Raw genomic sequence first — 19,865 nt, 5'->3', positions numbered from 1 at the left:
CGGGTCTGGAATAGTCGAATTTAAAGGTTCTAGACAAAGAAAATGAAATGGTGTAAGAGGCTGATAGTCATTCGGGTCAGAACTGATAGCTGTTAATGGACGTGAATTTAATACAGCTTCAATCTGTGTGAGTATAGTAAATAATTCTTCAAAAGTGAGAATCTGATCCCCAATTACTCGGTTTAGGTGCGTCTTGACAGACTTTACTCCGGCCTCGACCAAACCATTAAAATGTGGCGCTGATGGGGGGTTGAATTGCCAATTAAGACCCAATTTAACCTTTGCTGTATTCGCCATCTCTTCCAATCTACGATTTGCCCCCACAAAATTGGTGCCATTGTCGCTAAATATGAGCTCACAGCGACCCCGTCTTGACACAAAACGTCTCAGGGAGGCAATGAAAGCCTCTGTGGACATATCCGATACCAATTCGAGATGGATGGCCTTGGTTGCCGAGCAGACGAATATGCACACGTAGCCTTTAACGGAAATGGTTCCCCGGCATCGTCTCATGGATATAAGAAATGGTCCAGCGTAATCTATTCCAACAACCGAAAAGGCTTTAAGTGCTGAAACTCGGTATTTTGGTAAGTCCGCCATTATTGGAGCATAAGAACGTGGTTTGGCTCTAAAACATTTAATACACTTTGATAATACTCGATATATTACCTTTCTCGCAGAAACAATCCAAAACTGTTGTAAAAGAAGGCAATGTAAAGTACGAAGTCCTGGATGTAAAAATGACTGATGGGTTTTTTCAATTATCATTTCGCTCAATCGGGAGTCACTTGGAAGTAACAAAGGATGTTTCTGTTCAAATGGCATGTCCGAATTCTTCAAGCGTCCACCCACCCTCATCAATCCATCTCGGTCAATAAATAGAGCCAGCTTATGGAATGGTTTTTTAGGTAATTGATTTTTTAAGATGGCTTGATATACATCCGGAAAGTGTTGATGTTGTACATGTTTTATAATTGAATAGAGAGCACTCTGAAGTTCAATAGGAGATAATAATATGGAATAAGATGATCTTTTTCGTTGAATTTGAGTAATAAACCGCCTCATGTAGGCAATGATACGTTTAACCTTTGACAAGGAAGAAAATTTGGTAAGTAAATGATCAAAAAATGACAGTTGTGTTTCAGTAGAATTAACTGTAATCGTTCTTTTTTCTTTAAGGATATCTTCTTGAATAAAATTACGAATTGGATTGGCAGGCCAATTGTTGCTGTCGTCAATCAACCAAGATGGACCCTTCCACCATAAATCAAATGTTGACAATTGACCAGGATAAAATCCCCGCGAGCCACAATCAGCAGGATTTTCGAGAGACGGAACATATCTCCATGACTCCGACGGAACAATTTCTTGAATATGACTGACGCGATTTGCGATGAACACTTTCCATGTACAAGGTTCGGAATTAATCCAATTTAGCACTACCTGAGAGTCTGTCCAAGCAGTAACAGAATCTATTTTTATTGTAGGTGATAGATATTCAAGAACATTCTTAACCAGATCGGCTAAAAGAGTAGCTCCGCAGAGCTCAAGGCGAGGAACCGATATGACTTTCAATGGGGCTACGCGGGATTTGGCACAAACAAAGGAAGTGCTGACAACTTGAGAGGAATATTGGCTACGCAAATACGCCACTGCACAGTAGCCCACCTGAGAAGCATCGCAAAAGACGTGAAGTTGAAGAGAACTAGAATTGTCTGGGATCATTAATCGAGGTAAACGAATTACAGATAATAGTTCCAATTGAGATTTAAATTTATTCCAATTTGAGGCCATCAATGAAGGGGCGATTTCATCCCAATCGCTTTTTATTTGCCACAATTGTTGAATAAAATGTTTGGCCTTCAATGTACAGGGAGTTAAAAAGCCAAGCGGGTCATAAATCCGTGCCACATCAGAAAGGATGTTTCTTTTTGTGCAACTTGACGTTCTAGCTGAATATGAATATCTAAACTCATCTGTACAGGGATCCCATTGGAGACCCAAAACCTTTATATAATTGATTTCGTCGTAGTCCAGCGAAATAGGTTGTTGGACATCGGACTCAGAAACCAGATTTAGAATTTCAGGGCAGTTACTGGCCCATTTACGGAGTTCAAACTTCCCCTTTTTTAATAAAGCTATTAATTCTTCTTGTAAATTTAGTGCTTCTTCTATTGTTGGACTACTAACTACAATATCATCAACATAAATATTATGTTTTAGGGCTTTGGACGCTCTCGGAAATTCCTGATGATAGATGTCTGATAATTCTACAAGTGTTCTGAGGGCAAGAAAAGGAGCTGAGGAGATGCCATAAGTTACCGTATTAAGCACATACTCTTGTATTGGATTGTCTGGAGAGAATCGCCACAGAATTCTTTGAAAGTCCCTTTGCATTGGAGATATAAGGATCTGTCTGTACATCTGCTTTATATCGCAGGTAAATGCGAAAGGATAACATCGGAACAACAATAAAATTTGACTAATGTCCTGTTGTAGTTTAGGTCCTACATGAAGGAGATCATTTAAAGATTTTCCATTGGACGTTGACATAGAAGCGTCGAAAACAACTCGAAACTTTGTAGAAGGACTGTCAGTGCGCATGACACAATGATGGGGAATATAATAAGCTTCTGATAACGGCGTTTTAGGGGGCGGCACAGCAGACATATGACCAGACTCCAAATAATCTTTCATGAATTGTACGTACTCTTTACGCATTAAGGAATTTTTTGAAAGACGAAACTCTAAGGAGGTAAGACGTTTTACTGCAATTTGATAAGAGTGACCTAAAACTTGTTTATCATTTTTAAAGGGTAATGACACGACAAAGCGTCCAGAAACAGTACGCTTATAATTTTCCACAAAATGACGTTCGCATTGTTTTTCATCTGTGGTTAAGGAAGCTTCTTTGGGAATTGATTCTAATTCCCAAAAGCGTTGAATTGAATGATCGAGAGATGATTCCGTTGTCGATAAGCATGTAGCTATGGAAGTTCCAGAAGAGGAACTTGAACGTCCCATCACGATCCACCCGAAGACGGAATCAACGGCAACCGGATCACTAGATTCCCCAAGTACACGCCCACCAGTGAGTATCTTCGGGACCAATTCTGCACCCAATAATAAATCGATTTGTCTTACATTGGAATTATGTTCCATAGGGAATTTTAATCCCTTTAAATGACTATGAGACCTTATAATGGATGATAATGACGGTTGATCAGAGCAGATGTTGGGTGTTATGATAGCATTAAATTCAAAGGAGGGTGTTTGTGATTGACAAGGTTGGATGAAACAGTTAACCGAACCTTTGTTACAAATGGATGTCATTGAATTAAGACCTTTAATTTCTAGAGAAGAATTAAAGGTACGAGGGAGACGAAGCTTCTTAGATAACCTGTCAGTTATGAAATTTGACATGCTACCCGAGTCAATTAAGGCTCTAACGGGATGCAACTTTCCGAATTTGTCTCTGATATGCAAAAATGCGATAGGCAAAATGACATAAGAATTCGTTTCATTAATTGAGTTATGTTTCAGATTACAATCAGTGGTGCCAACATGAACAGGGGAACTCTTTTGAGATTCAAAGTGCAATAACGAATGGTGGTGTTGTTGACATACACGACAACGGTGAGAAGAGGGACAATTTTGGGTAGAATGCTTTGAATTAAGGCAGTTTCTACAAAGATTGTGTTGTCGAGCAAGAGCCAGACGCTCAGATGGTGATTTTGAGTTAAATGATGAACAGCGATAAATAGAATGATTATCGGAGCATAAAATGCATTTAGATGTTGATGAATTGTCTTCAAAGTTTAAACTCATTACGGTCTTTCCACGAATGTTTGACAGGGGCCTTTGACGATTGAGAGATGTTTTATCTTGAGAAGTAAGTAAAACAGATTCAAAAGCCTTTGATTGGTTTTCTAAAAATGTCATAAGTTGTTTGTAGGTGGGTATTTCATAAGACGTGTGTTCTCCTTCAAACTTAGTTTTGGTAGATTGATTAAGTTTCTGAAGTAATAAATTGAATAATAAAAAATCCCACTCATCTACAGGAAAACCAAGGGTCCGAAAACCCTCTACATTCTCGCTGAATGTGTCAATTAATAGACGATAAAATTCAGAAGACTCTTCGGAAACAGCCTTAATACTCAGAATTTCGTTAAAATACAGAGTGGCCAAGTGGCGTTTATTTTGATAACGCCCTTTAAGTGTATTGTAGGCGATTATGTAATTATCATTGGTGGCCGGAAGCCCTTTCAACAAATTAAAAGGCTCACCTTTCAGGGACGTAATTAAATATTGATGTTTTGCCACGGGAGAGAGAGAAGAATTATCATGGACCATACTGCTAAACAAATCAAAGAATGTAGGCCAATTCTTAAGATTGCCATCAAAAATTGGTAATATTAATTTATTAAGTTTTGGCGTTACAATAGACGAGGCTGACTCTGACAGTTTTTGAGAAACTAGATTTAATTTGTGCACGAGGGCTTTGATGGTGTAAAAATTAATGTCAGCTTCTTTACGAATTTGATCGTGAGTTTCAAAGTCTTCATCGGTTATCAGACCGATGATTTGATTGTGTAGTAATTTGAATTCTTTGTAGATCTCCTCAGAGTCTTGGGCTCTTTGAAGAAAAATATCATGTTCAAAAGGATCATCGGGAAGATCACGACCAGCTATCATCGATTCCGAAAGGCGGCTTAAAAGAGTGTTACGACGCAAGATCAGTTTATCGAGTTTCTTTGACATCGTTAACGAGAAAAAAAAAAATAAAAAATAAGAGTGGCACAGAAAAAATGAAAAGGATAATCCCCTTTTTCTAGAAAAGATAGTAATAAAATAAAAAGTAGATGATTCCAAAACTAAATGGATTCTATAGAAAGAAAATGATTCCACCTGGAATATGACAAAAAGGAAAATAAAATTAATTCTGATGAAAATCAAGAAAATAGGATGGATGATTCCAAAGGGAATATCGGCAAAATAAATAAAATGAAAACGTGTGTAGAAAAAATGGAACGGAATTAATAAAATTTTGAAAAATAAAGAAAATCCAGTTTTTATCTTCTTGTTTACTCCCCAAGAGACCAAATGTGAACCATGTGGTTCGGATCGAAATGGCTGAAAGGAATGAAAAAAGAAGTAACGTGGATAATTGTAGTGGAAAAATCTCGAACAGCGGCGTCGTACGTCCGGATCACCTAATTCTAATACGATAAAAAATCGTATCACCAGAAGGCCCACTAACGTACGCTGGCGGAAGAAGCTGAACAAGAACCTAAGAATAAACGGAATAAGAATCCGGCTCGAAGGACCAATGTTCGCTCGATAAAAAATCGGGAACGAAAAGAGGAAGGTGCTGAATTCGGTGAAATAATAAGAAATAAATGATCTTACTTTTACCTTTGTTGTTGTTCTTGTGGTTTTAATTTTAATATACACTATAGAAGTAATTTATAAATTATTGTAATAATTACAATATATAACGATGTTTATCGCCCGACAGTCAAACGATAAGAGTGATTGTTCGGTTTTTTAAAAGGTATCGGGGGTAACGGTGCACGCGCATGACCCAACTCAAATCATACCGGCGCGGGGCGGACAAGCTCCCCCTGTGAGCGTGCGTGAACACTTAATATAATGATATTTACGTAAAATTTTAAGCAAATCTAAAAATTTAAGTTAATTTTCGCTTAAATTAGTTAACCGATTCTAACCTAACTTTTCACACATACCGGGTGATGTAATTTTATACAAATCAACACATAATTACTTTCATCATATCGTTGAAGATTGCAACAAGTAATCTAAAAGACAAGTTAAGAATATGTTAACCTTATTTTAGGCTATTCAACCCAATTACATCAAGTTTAATGTTATTGATTCCAATCATTACTCAATTTTAACCTCAATTTCCATTTTTAAGAATCCTAACCTCACTTTAACCAATTTTATAAAATTTAATAAATTCTAACTAATTCACCACTATTTTTTAATTTGATTTAATCGTTATTTTACTTAATGTAATGATATTTACGTAAAATTTTAAGCAAATCTAAAAATTTAAGTTAATTTTCGCTTAAATTAGATAACCGATTCTAACCTAACTTTTCACACATACCGGGTGATTTAGTTTTATACAAATCAATACATAATTACTTTCAACATATTGTTGAAGATTGCAACAAGTAATCTAAAAGACAAGTTAAGAATGTTATTTATTTCAGGCTATTCAACCCAATTACATCAAGTCTAATGTTATTAATTCCAATCATTACTCAATTTTAACCTCAATTTCCATTTTTAAGAATCCTAACCTCACTTTAACACATTTTATAAAATTTAATAAATTCTAACTAATTCACCACTATTTTTTAATTTCATTTAATCGTTATTTTACTTAATGTAATGATATTTACGTAAAATTTTAAGCAAATCTAAAATTTTAAGTTAATTTTCGCTTAAATTAGATAACCGATTCTAACCTAACTTTTCACACATACCGGGTGATTTAATTTTATACAAATCAACACATAATTACTTTCATCATATCGTTGAAGATTGCAACAAGTAATCTAAAAGACAAGTTAAGAATATGTTAACCTTATTTTAGGCTATTCAACCCAATTACATCAAGTTTAATGTTATTGATTCCAATCATTACTCAATTTTAACCTCAATTTCCATTTTTAAGAATCCTAACCTCACTTTAACCAATTTTATAAAATTTAATTAATTCGAACTAATTCACCACTATTTTTCAATTTGATTTAATCGTTATTTTACTTAATATAATGATATTTACGTAAAATTTTAAGCAAAACTAAAAATTTAAGTTAATTTTCGCTTAAATTAGTTAACCGATTCTAACCTAACTTTTCACACATACCGGGTGATTTAGTTTTATACAAATCAATACATAATTACTTTCATCATATTGTTGAAGATTGCAACAAGTAATTTAAAAGACAAGTTAAGAATATATTAACCTTATTTTAGGCTATTCAACCCAATTACATCAAGTCTAATGTTATTAATTCCAATCATTACTCAATTTTAACCTCAATTTCCATTTTTAAGAATCCTAACCTCACTTTAAATCATTTTAGAAAATTTAATGAATTCTATCTAATTCGCCACTATTTTTCAATTTGATTTAATCATTATTTTACTTAATATACTGATATTTACGTAAAATTTTAAGCAAATCTAAAATTTTAAGTTAATTTTCGCTTAAATTAGATAACCGATTCTAACCTAACTTTTCACACATACCGGGTGATTTAATTGTATACAAATCAATACATAAAAATGATACGAAAATAGAATCTGAAATAGATGTCTGGGCAACTTTCTTTCAATTAAAAGTAATATAATTTTTGACCTCTCACAATTGTTAGCAATTTAAACATCCAACAACGTATACAAACTACAATAACCCGACACCATTCTCATACAAATTTCGCATCGTTCGACCGGCTTTCGCTCTTCGGACTTATAAATAGCGATCGGGAACGAGTTTCGAAGTCTTTGCACTCCACTGTATTTATTTTTAAATATATTGAATCAATTTTAAATAAAAAAATAATAATAATTATTATTGTAAAACCAAACATTTTTATCATAATTACAATTTATACATAGACTTCTTATCGCGCACACATCAAAATATTTATCATAACTAACAACATCGCAACCTACCACAACTTTCGTGATTTACCATTTAATTTCGAGCCGGGTTAGAAGAGGAAAAAACGTTGTGATGTTCTGTTTTCTGTCCCTAAGAAGGGGAGGAAGAGTAGAGTTTTTTAATGTAATAATTTTGGTTTTTTGCACGACACTCGCGTTGCAAGGGCGTTAGAAGGTCGCGTCCACATCGAGTTTGCCACCCGAACGGTTCGCGAGCAAAGCCACATCTAGTGCGTTGTGATCGTTGCTCCCCTCCCTTTCATCAATGGGAATACGACGTTCATGGCCCACACGATATCTTACCGGCAAATCCACAAAGATTTTTTTTTCTTTGACCTCTCTTCGTCCTTTTTGAAGGGAGAAAAATCATATCTAACTTTTTTTTTAATGTAATATTCTCGTTTATATTTTTGATTTAGATTTCTGGAAAGTAATTGAGTTTTCTAGAACGATCCAGAATTTTACCACTTTCTTATCTTGTATTTATGTTTATATCTATTTGAGTTAACTTTAACTTGTGAGGAAATACTAAAATATTATAGTAGTATTAAATGAAACGTAATTTTATTTTTGACAACATTTAGGTATCTTTAAAGACAAATTTTGTTGAAATGTACCATATTCTTATTGATTTGTCATCAATTGGGCTTTTCTTTGAGATATAAATCATCAAAATATCTTAATTTACTTAAAAGTTATCAAAAAACTTTTATATTTCAACTCATTCATTCCATTTTCTATTTTCCATCTGTCAATGTCATTAAAACGTCAATTTGACATTCCTAAATTCTTGTTATTACATACAGTATGCAAAATCCGTAGAAATCCACTTACAATTAGAAAAATTAAAGCAAAAGTAGATATATATGTTACCTCTGCAGTTCGACAACCGAACGGTGAAGAACATTTTAAACTGCACCTTAGTAAACACAGATTACTATTATTTTTCCTGACAGTACGTGATGTCAAATTTTATATAAACGTCAAATGGATTTTTGAGGTTGGTAATGTTGATATAGTTGCAGTAATTTTTACCTGTGTTTTTTATAAGCAGCAATTTAATAATCCAATTTCTAAAGTATTTACTAGATAATTTACATTTATTTTATATTTATATTATATTTTTGAGAATTAATCGTTAAATCGAAACATAACCTTAAAATTATAAAATTCAAAAAAAGATTGTTGACAGTGGCTGAGAAAAGAAGGACTCGTTTCCAAATCTCATTACCGACCCAAAACTTTAAGAAGGAGAAGAAGAACATTGTTGCCAATATGAACCGCGGTGAATCGCCAAAATAACTGTGAAACTTACATATAGTAACTTTTTGTTTAATCAACCGAACGTCACTTTGCTGTCACGGGAGTTTTAATAAATGAGTTCAATAATATTTTAGAGTTTAATAGTTTAGAAACATATAAAACTAGACTAATACTAGCCCTAGAACTAACACTAGACCTAGGAACATTCCGTTTAGCTGTCATCAGGGTATGATTTTTTGATAGGTATAAAATAAAGACGGAATTTTACTTGCTATAACAATCCACTAGATGGTGCTACCATACACAATTTGCAATCTACGTTACCAACCAAAATACATTTTCGAAATAGTTCGTGAACCAGAAAAAATAGGGGAAGTTGACGACAGGTGTGATGTCAGACGTGACGTCAACTATGGGTGGTAGGAACAGGTGATTGGCCTGCATGGCGGTTGATGGCCCTGGGGTTTTTCCACCTGGGTGGTAGGGAGAGGTTATTGACCTGCCGTCTGGCAGTTACCGGCTTTGGGGTTTCTCCACCAGATGTCGCAAGTCCTGCGGAGAGTTCATTGACCTGTTGTCCGGAGCTTAATGGTTCATCTCTCAGGAAGGCTGTTCTGGATCGGGGACAGAGTAGGACTGTTTTCCAAGTGGCTGACAAGTGCAGAACGTCATCTCTCTTATTGAGGGTACCGTTCTTCTCTATTTCGATGAACTCGCGGATGAGTCTGGTCCTCCAGTGTGGAACGTTGGCTATTTCCTTGCAGCCCTCAAAGTTGATGGTGTATCCTGTGTCCAGATGGTGGCGGAAGAGAGCAGATGTGAACTGCTTGTTGCGGATGCTCAACTTGTGTTCCTCCACTCTGGCGGCTATTCTTCTGTTGATCTGTCCCACGTAGCTCTTGTCACATAAGCCGCAGGGGATGGAATAAATTCAAATGGTGGATATGTCATGTCTTTGTAGAAGCCTTTCTATGCGGTCAGTTGTTCCGCTAATGTAGGGTAGTACAACGTTGGGTCTCCTCGTCTTGTAGGGGTGGATCCCGAGGCTTGGAGTGTCGGCCGATGGGTTTCTTTATCATATACCTGGAGTAGCCATTTTGTGAAAATGCCATAGGTACCTTTGTTATTTCCTCCGTTCTGCTTTCGTTGTCCGTTAGTTGAATAGATCTTGAAATCAGGGAGTTGGCGACTGACTGTATCTGTGAAGGGTGATGATGGGTTGGGTTGGCTAAGGGCGTTGAGGTATCGATTTGTGTGTGTGGGTTTTCTGGAGCCTGTTGGAAGATTTCTTTACGAGGACACGTCGAGAAATGGAAGCTGTCCGTTTTCTTCTACTTCTGTGGTGAAAAGGATTTTTGGATGCTAGTATTTAGGTACTCCTGAAAGTCATGGAGCTTTTCTTTTCCAAAAGGCCAAATGACGAAGATATCATCGACGTAGCGAATCCATAACTTGGGTTTGTGTCTGGCTTCTGTTAACGATTAAGCATTATTGAAGCAGTGTTTGGCAAGATCTACGATGTGGCTGGGTAAATCTATCTAGTTTTACACTATCACTATCACTAAAACTAACACAAGAATTGTTAGTTGTTAAAAATCTTCATACCCTGTAGTGTATCTGGCAAACTTCTTCAGGTCGTTGATTTGCAGTTTTGTTGAAATAAAGTTGAACAAGATATTTAGTTCCATTAATAAGTAAGTAGAAGTAGGACTACAACTACTAGTATTAATAAGTAGTAAGTAAATTACTTTTTTCTAATCGTTCGAATACTTCAGTTAATTTTTGGTTGTGTTCTTGAAGTGTTTTCCCATAGATAATTATATCATCTAGGAATACAAAACATTTGATTCCTTGTAACCCTACTAATACAGAATTCATCAATTTTTGAAAAGTAGCTGGTGCTCCCTTGAGTCCCTTGAGTCCAAATGGCATACGATTAAATTCATAATGGCCATATGCCGTGGAAAAAGCCGTTTTATGCTTATCCGAAGGTGACATGCGCACTTGGTGATCCAATGAACTGAAAAACTTTGAATTTCCGAGTTGATCCAAAATCTCGGTGATGTTTGGTAACGGATGAACTGAGGATATTGTTTTTTCATTCAGCTTTCGAAAATCAACCACTGCTCGCCACTGTTTTTTACCATGAAGATCGTTTTTCTTAGGAACTACCAAAAGTTCTTTAGCAGTTTCTCAAAAAACGAGATCATGACATGTAAGCTACTTTTTTTCTAACTCTTATAGTTTCCGAGTTAGCCTATTCGGACATCGAATTTGAACCACCCTGTACATATTTTATACTATAATAAAGATTATTAAGTAAGTAAATAAGAAACGGGCCCAACTCATTATTTAAACATTTTTATCTAAAAAGTATTGATTTACTTATCTTTTTCCTTAAAAGAAATAAAAAACCAATGAATTCAGTTTTTAGCAAACTTCATTTCATAACAAACAATACGCGCCTATCTTCAATCTGTTAAAAAATCGAGTTAATTCCTTTAATTATTTCTTTTTATTTATCTTTTTACTGCGGCATTTCCACTAGACAATTTAATAAAAATTTATTGCCGGAAAATGACGCATGCGCATTTTATAGGTTATAACCCCCATTAAAAACAACCCCAGTGACGTTTCACTCCACCACTTTTCTAACCTCCTAAGAAACCCATAAAAACCATCCAAAATGTCTTAAAACAACCCCTTTTGATACTCACAAAGTTTTAATCGTGATGAGGATGAGAGATTGGAAAATATTCTTTAGAAGATTACGCAGGATTTCGTACAAATTAAGATTCCATTTTTATATAGCCGTAATTATAACGTGCGTTTTATTATATTTTGTGTACAAATGGAATTATATTTGCATTTTTATCGAGGCCCCTTTACAAATCAACGCTGTCGTAAGTGCAAATTAATTTTCTTTTTAATAAAATCAATAAAATTTTTTGACGTAACTCAAGTGGTACCAACTTAATTTTTTCTCTCAAATTATTTGAAACGTCAAAGTGACATTAAACTTCAAAATTATTTATTTATTTTTTAGTGCGATTTATTTTTAAAAGATTTAGCAATTGGATCATTATGCATACCGCTTTGTACAACAAAAGAAGTAAAAACGATATCATGCGAGAACTTTTTATCAAATAAATTAAGTGTTTTTACGATTGAATGGCACGAAACGAAGATGGTTTTTAAAAAGATTACGAGTAACCCCAGCTCTATTCATTGGTACGATAATGGGAAGTTAAAATATCCAAGCGAAAAAGATTTTTTAAGAACAATCCAAGCGATCGTATACAACAAATTAAATTTTAACATTACAATACAAAGCGCGAATAAATTATCACGATTAAAACCGAATTACCAAGAAATCAATTTGGGGCGCCGACAAAAAGAAATCGATATTTTATGGAGATTATTACAAGACAACGAATATTTAATTTCAAGTTTATACATCGAAAGAGACGTTTTTCCACAATTAATAGGAACCTGTGGTGTTTATTACGCCGTTGAAGAACTCGATCCAATATTGGACACTTCATCGATGTGGACGATAAAGTATGATAAACAAGATTGGGGTGCACGTCTTAAAACGGCCTTGTTAATAATCGAGTTATTAGATGAATTAGAAAATGGGTTTCACGAGCATTATCATTTATGCGATATTAGAACGGAACATTTTGGTTTTACTAAATCGAGGACGAAAATTAAATTTTTAGATTTAATGAGCGTACATCCGAAATCAATAGTTTCCGGTTATCTACAAACATCGATTTCATCTTGCCGAGATGACTCCGATTGCGAATATTTAGATTGTAGAGGACGTTGTAATTTATTAACGAAAAAATGCACTCAAGTCACTAATAATAACCTTCAAATAGTTTGCGAGAAAATTTTTTTAGGGTGGAGAATGTCAAAGACGATTTTGGTGCCGGGGTTGTTGATGGTGCCGCATACCCCATCGGAATTAGCTGCGATTTTGAGACAATGTTCTAATCCTGATATGGAATTAGGGAAACCGAGGACTGCCGCATCGGAAGATATCAAAAAAAGATTGTATAATACTTTGATTGAAATGGAGGAGGTTGTTAATGGGGAAATGGAATGATTTAAATTCGCCGATTGTGATTTAAAAGGCCTAAAAATGATGCCAGTGTGTTACGAACTAGAAATATATTTATATTGCTGATGATGCGTTAAAAAAATGTGGGGAAATAGGGTTTTGTTACGTTTGTAATTTTTGTAAATTGTTTATAAGTTGTGATTATAAATAAAAACAAATAAAAAATAACCTCACTTTTAATTGATAGTTCTTATTAAAATTTTTTCATCCGTGTGAAGTTAGCCATAAATTCCATCCATAAAAGAACTTTATTGTTTGTGCATCGATTTGAATGATTAATAGCTCATTAGAAAGATCTTGTAGAGTAGAGCCTAACACAGTTTAAATTTCGTGTAAAACAGTAAAATACATATTTATTTGCTGTTTGTGATGAGTCTATATCTGAATCAGTTTCAAAAGCCCAACTTTGAATTTCTAGATCAACACTTCATCATTGTACCGCACAAGCTCTCCACCAAGAAACTGGAGATATAGAGTGGATTCCAGAGGAAGCTTTAGGACCAAAAGCGGCGTTACCGGGGGGTGCAAGAGGTGCACTGCACTCGAGCGCCGCCTAAAAGAGGGCGCCGGCGGCTTTTTTAATGTTTTCTCCAACAATATATTATCTTTCTTTTGCAGTATTTAGACCTGTAGGCAGAATCTAGTCTTCAGAAAGCAGTATTTAGTCTTCTAGAAGCAGTATCTAGTCTTCTGCCAAAGTTATGTATGTTTTCTCCAAAATATTTTGTCTTTCTTTTGCAGTATTCAGAGCTGTTAGCAGTATCTAGTCTTCAGAAAGCAGTATTTAGTCTCCGCAAAGCAATTTTAGTCTTTAGAAGGCAGTATATAGTGTTCCAGACGCTGTATTTAGACCTGTCGGAAGTATCTAGTCTTCAGAAAGCAGTATTTAGTCTTCTAGAAGCAGTATCTAGTCTTCTGCCAACGTTATGCATGTTTTCTCCAACAATATCTTATCTTTCTTTTGCAGTACTTAGACCTGTCAGCAGTATCTAGTCTTCAGAAAGCAGTATTTAGTCTCCACAAAGCAATGTTGGTCTTTAGAAACCAGTATTTAGTGTTCCAGACGCTGTATTTAGACCTGTCGGAAGTATCTAGTCTTCAGAAAGCAGCATTTAATCTCCCAGAGCAGTATCTAGTCTTCTGACAACGTTATGCATGTTTTCTCCAACAATATCTTATCTTTCTTTTACAGTACTTAGACCTGTCAGCAGTATCTAGTCTTCAGAAAGCAGTATTTAGTCTCCACAAAGCAATTTTAGTCATTAGAAGGCAGTATATAGTGTTCCAGACGCTGTATTTAGACCTGTCGGAAGTATCTAGTCTTCAGAAAGCAGCATTTAATCTCCCAGAGCAGTATCTAGTCTTCTGACAACGTTATGCATGTTTTCTCCAACAATATCTTATCTTTCTTTTGCAGTACTTAGACCTGTCAGCAGTAGCTAGTCTTCAGAAAACAGTATTTAGTCTCCACAAAGCAATTTTAGTCTTTAGAAAGCAGTATTTAGTGTTCCAGACGCTGTATTTAGACCTGTAAGCAGTATCTAGTCTTCAGAAAGCAGTATTTAGTCTTCTAGAAGCAGTATCTAGTCTTCTGCCAAAGTTATGTATGTTTTCTCCAAAATATTTTATCTTTCTTTTGCAGTATTTAGACCTGTTAGCAGTATCTAGTCTTCAGAAAACAGCATTTAGTCTCCGCAAAGCAATTTTAGTCTTTAGAAGGCAGTATATAGTGTTCCAGACGCTGTATTTAGACCTGTCGGAAATATCTAGTCTTCAGAAAGCAGTAGTTAGTCTTCTAGAAGCAGTATCTAGTCTTCTGCCAACGTTATGCATGTTTTCTCCAACAATATCTTATCTTTCTTTTGCAGTACTTAGACCTGTCAGCAGTATCTAGTCTTCAGAAAGCAGTATTTAGTCTTCTAGAAGCAGTATCTAGTCTTCTGCCAAAGTTATGTATGTTTTCTCCAAAATATTTTATCTTTCTTTTGCAGTATTTAGACCTGTTAGCAGTATCTAGTCTTCAGAAAACAGTATTTAGTCTCCGCAAAGCAATTTTAGTCTTTAGAAGGCAGTATATAGTGTTCCAGACGCTGTATTTAGACCTGTCGGAAGTATCTAGTCTTCAGAAAGCAGTATTTAGTCTTCTAGAAGCAGTATCTAGTCTTCTGCCAAAGTTATGTATGTTTTCTCCAAAATATTTTATCTTTCTTTTGCAGTATTTAGACCTGTTAGCAGTATCTAGTCTTCAGAAAGCAGTATTTAGTCTCCGCAAAGCAATTTTAGTCTTTAGAAGGCAGTATGTAGTGTTCCAGACGCTGTATTTAGACCTGTCGGAAGTATCTAGTCTTCAGAAAGCAGTATTTAGTCTTCTAGGAGCAGTATCTAGTCTTCTGCCAAAGTTATGTATGTTTTCTCCAAAATATTTTATCTTTCTTTTGCGGTATTTAGACCTGTTAGCAGTATCTAGTCTTCAGAAAGCAGTATTTAGTCTCCGCAAAGCAATTTTAGTCTTTAGAAGGCAGTATATAGTGTTCCAGACGCTGTATTTAGACCTGTCGGAAGTATCTAGTCTTCAGAAAGCAGTATTTAGTCTTCTAGAAGCAGTATCTAGTCTTCTGCCAACGTTATGCATGTTTTCTCCAACAATATCTTATCTTTCTTTTGCAGTACTTAGACCTGTCAGCAGTATCTAGTCTTCAGAAAGCAGTATTTAGTCTCCACAAAGCAATTTTGGTCTTTAGAAACCAGTATTTAGTGTTCCAGACGCTGTATTTAGACCTGTCGGAAGTATCTAGTCTTCAGAAAGCAGCATTTAATCTCCCAGAGCAGTATCTAGTCTTCTGACAACGTTATGCATGTTTTCTCCAACAATATCTTATCTTTCTTTTGCAGTACTTAGACCTGTCAGCAGTAGCTAGTCTTCAGAAAACAGTATTTAGTCTCCACAAAGCAATTTTAGTCTTTAGAAAGCAGTATTTAGTGTTCCAGATGCTGTGTTTAGACCTGTAGGCAGTATCTAGTCTTCAGAAAGCAGTATTTAGTCTTCTAGGAGCAGTATCTAGTCTTCTGCCAAAGTTATGTATGTTTTCTCCAAAATATTTTATCTTTCTTTTGCGGTATTTAGACCTGTTAGCAGTATCTAGTCTTCAGAAAGCAGTATTTAGTCTCCGCAAAGCAATTTTAGTCTTTAGAAGGCAGTATATAGTGTTCCAGACGCTGTATTTAGACCTGTCGGAAGTATCTAGTCTTCAGAAAGCAGTATTTAGTCTTCTAGAAGCAGTATCTAGTCTTCTGCCAACGTTATGTATGTTTTCTCTAACAATATCTTATCTTTCTTTTGCAATACTTAGACCTATCAGCAGTATCTAGTCTTCAGAAAGCAGTATTTAGTCTCCACAAAGCAATTTTAGTCTTTAGAAACCAGTATTTAGTGTTCCGGACGCTGTATTTAGACCTGTCGGCAGTATCTAGTCTTCAGAAAGCAGTATTTAGTTTTTTAGAAGCAGTATCTAGTCTTCTGCCAACGTTATGTATGTTTTGTTCTTGATACTGACAGCTACTTCTTTCTGGGTGTCTATCATCATCTTTTTGGGAGCCTCTTATTATCTATACGGATCTTGTACCACCCAGTACCTCATTTCTGCAGCTGTTACTTTGCTTTTGTGCTTATCCTGCATTGGCAAAGTTTCCGTATTGGTGATTTCCTGTCCTGTGCAATAACAAGACAAGTCGTGGTTTCTTGTTCATATTCTTCGCATTCTTTTATTGAACACATAAGTATTACCATGAAAAATCATGTTTGGTTTATAATCAATTTTTTGTTTTCTCTGAACAGTGGACAAAACTTCATGTGGACTTTGAACAATGTAATTCCTGTTTTTTTGCTGAAGTCTAGTTTATAACTATTGCAATTTCAGACTTTTTCTTGCAAATTAACCTTCTGACCGGAGTACTCCCGACTATTCCCTTAAGTTTGGCTTTTCACCAGTATAATTCTTAAATTTTTGGATGGAAAAGTATGGATTATGATTATTCCAGTCTTTTTTAAGTTTATTTATATTTCTTTGATTATATATATTTTTTTAATTAAAATGCATTTTTTAATTTTTTTAAATTAAAATGAATTTTTAATTTTTCCCCCGCATTCCGCCCAAAATGCTTGGGGGGGCGCCACTCCGGTTCCCGCACCCTGGCACTTCATTTGCTAGCGCCGGAACTGTTTAGGACCATAATTTGTGCTTTGAGTGATAATTTGCTAAATCTGTCATAACATTTTCAAGGGAATAGACGTTCATATCTGCGGCTACTTTATACAGGGTTAAGCAGAGAGGTATGGATGATTTGAAATAACAGTTATACACTCATTTTTCAACGAAACTCAAATTTTATTTTTTCAATGTGTAGCTTGAATGTTGCCATTACAAAAATTATACAACACAAGGTGACAGGGTCCGGTGATCGAGAAGGCCACACCACATCTCCACGCAATGAAATGAGGCGTCCAGGTCTACCTTAAACATTCCATAGCTGCTCTCAATGTATGGCATGTCGCCCCATCTTGTTGAAACCATACAGTATTGAGGTTGATACTCGACCACGTCTCCATTCTTACTAATAACTAAATGGCGGCTCCTGACAAACAGATACCCCCCACTCTTTATCCACCAAGGTTCTCCACACCTTGCGTGGCGCCACGTTCAAATCATCCATACCTACCTGCCTATGTATATAACCCTGTATATGAACTCCATCATCGCGTCAACTTGTTGTTCTTGAGTAAGGTTTGAACCTTGATTTAATGGATTTAGTAATACAATGGCTTCAAAGCATGCTCTTTACTTTCTTCAAATGATTTCAAAATATTGGCAACATCGTTTTTATTCAACATTTGACATATATTCACAAATGGTTTGATTTTCTTTGCTGACCATTGTGTTGTAATTTGAAATAAAGATATACTAATGTGCACTTAAACAATGGACTTTATTTAATTTTATTTAATACTAATTGACAGAAGGCTTCGTCAAATTGCCTGAAGATGCCTTAAAAAAAAGGCGAAACCGGTCAAGGCACAATTAGTATTAAATAAAGTCCATTGTTTAAGTGCACATTAGTATATCTTTATTCCAAATTTTACACATTCACAAACTTTGTAAACAATACTGCTTAAGTATGATTTTAGGATTTTCTTCAACTTTAAGTTCAAAGAAACTGTGATGTTCATCTGTAATTTTTATTTTATGTTGTACTTCTCTTGGGTTTTCTTCTTAATTTTTCCCATCTCAACTGTTCTTTTTGCAACACCAAGAATTTCAGCTAAATTGCACCAGACGCAATTCGTATTTGGTATTACTTTGGCCGTTGATCGAGTCATATTCTCCAAAGCTTTGGCAGCTTGTTTTTGTCTCACTTCTTCTAGGATAGCTTTCGGAATTCCTTTTAAAAGTGGATTTTTAATATCTTCTGATGGTGTTTTAATCTCATAAGAAGACATATTTTCTTCAACTCTTGAAACTTTCGTTTTTTGAATTTGAATTGGATGTAGCTTGTACATTTTTTATTAAATTATGGAATTTACAAGTACCTTCGCAACTATAAGCTTTGGTACCATATCTGTGGTGAAATTTGCAAATATTTGAACGTTCTCGAGAAAAAGAGAAACGACAATGTGAACAACACTGTTATAAAGAATTTATATCTTCAACGCTCTGTTGAAAGTTATTTAACAAAGGCAAATCATGCGTTGAATGTGAATTTTGCAAGGTGTAATTTCAGAAACTTTTAATGAAGGATAAGGACCGGAATTTAAAAAATCACAAATCTTATCTGCCATTGTCAACAATTCTAGTGGATCACTTTTTCCAGAAGCCAGCAAGACAACAGAAATTGTGTATGGAAGCCTCCTCTTCCAAAGTTTTAATAATAAGTCTTGACTTACAACTTGAGACCCACCTAGAGTTACAATCATACCTGGAAAGAATTCAGATGGCTTTTGATTTTCCATCTCTGAACCTGATAAAAGTGAGAGTCTTTCAATTAAAGTGTTTTTATGAAATGGATATGTTTGCATCTGGTGGACTATTAATTACATCAATAACTGATGAAATCATATTTAATGGTAAATTAGAAATCACCAGATTGTATGTGGCTTTGTTATTTTGTACATTAGAAAAATTTTGCGTTCGCCAACATTATTATCTGGCATTTTGAATGAAACCTTATTTAATATAGAAGAAGCAATTTATGAGGAATAAAAACAACTGTTACTCACCCAAAAATCAGTTCTTATGATGATTAGTTATAATTATAATAGTAGATTTTTCTTTTATATAAGGCAGATTTCTTCTTGTCGTATGTGATGTATTTGTTATTCTATGTGTAGATTTCTATATTCTGTATTTGTGGACGATTTCTTCTTGTTGTTTCTTGTTCTGTGTGGTATATTTCTTCTTCTAAACGTAATGAAATTGTAAGAACATAACCAAACAAAATAATAACTCAAATTAATCATATTCAAGGTAAGTGAAATTTTAAACGAAAATTAAAATAAATAAAAAAAAAGCGAATAATAACGAAATTGAAAATTATAACTTAGCTTATCTTGTAGATTACTGATGTTCTCGGATAAGGAAACTTGGACTCTTCAAAGAAATCGGAAACAATGATTCTTGATTAGATTGGGATAATTCTTCGGAATGGTGTACTGGATTAATTGGATCAGGAACCAGTTAATTTTCTTGTTATTTATTAAAGGTGATTAATTTTAATTCGACTA

General features: G+C 34.9%; 2 protein-coding genes across 7 annotated transcripts in view; one reads left to right on the top strand and one right to left on the bottom strand.

Annotated features, from left to right (window-relative positions):
• LOC111420207 (Glycogen binding subunit 76A) overlaps positions 1 to 19,546 on the bottom strand; it is a 55,589-nt gene extending 36,043 nt beyond the window's left edge. For 4 of the 6 annotated variants that reach the window (XM_023053144.2, XM_023053149.2, XM_023053147.2 and 1 more), the window contains exon 1: positions 7,714 to 7,939. In XM_023053144.2, the coding sequence (XP_022908912.2) occupies positions 7,714 to 7,735 (22 nt within the window). In that variant the 5' untranslated portion in view covers positions 7,736 to 7,939. Of the gene's footprint in view, positions 1 to 7,713; positions 7,940 to 19,361 lie in introns of those variants that run through there. The other 2 variants (XM_071201367.1, XM_023053145.2) reach the window with 2 other exon arrangements.
• On the top strand, positions 11,584 to 13,258 carry LOC111420209 (divergent protein kinase domain 1C). Its single transcript, XM_023053152.2, has 2 exons — positions 11,584 to 11,867; positions 12,011 to 13,258. The coding sequence occupies exons 1-2, from the start codon at positions 11,697 to 11,699 to the stop codon at positions 13,073 to 13,075; spliced, it is 1,236 nt and encodes a 411-aa protein (XP_022908920.2). The 5' UTR covers positions 11,584 to 11,696; the 3' UTR covers positions 13,076 to 13,258.
• Positions 19,547 to 19,865: the final 319 nt, after the last annotated feature.

The sequence above is a fragment of the Onthophagus taurus genome, chromosome 1 (genome assembly GCF_036711975.1).
Source record: "Onthophagus taurus isolate NC chromosome 1, IU_Otau_3.0, whole genome shotgun sequence".
Lineage (NCBI taxonomy): Eukaryota > Metazoa > Arthropoda > Insecta > Coleoptera > Scarabaeidae > Onthophagus > Onthophagus taurus.
This window is presented reverse-complemented; position numbering and strand designations above follow the sequence as displayed.

What these genes read in the sequence shown, in the direction of transcription:
- LOC111420209 (XM_023053152.2), top strand. Translation starts at nt 11,697, where the DNA reads ATGAGGATGAGAGATTGGAAAATATTCTTTAGAAGATTACGCAGGATT. An exon ending in CTTTACAAATCAACGCTGTC is followed by an intron (nt 11,868 to 12,010) that starts GTAAGTGCAAAT and finishes TTTATTTTTTAG; the next exon opens with TGCGATTTATTTTTAAAAGA.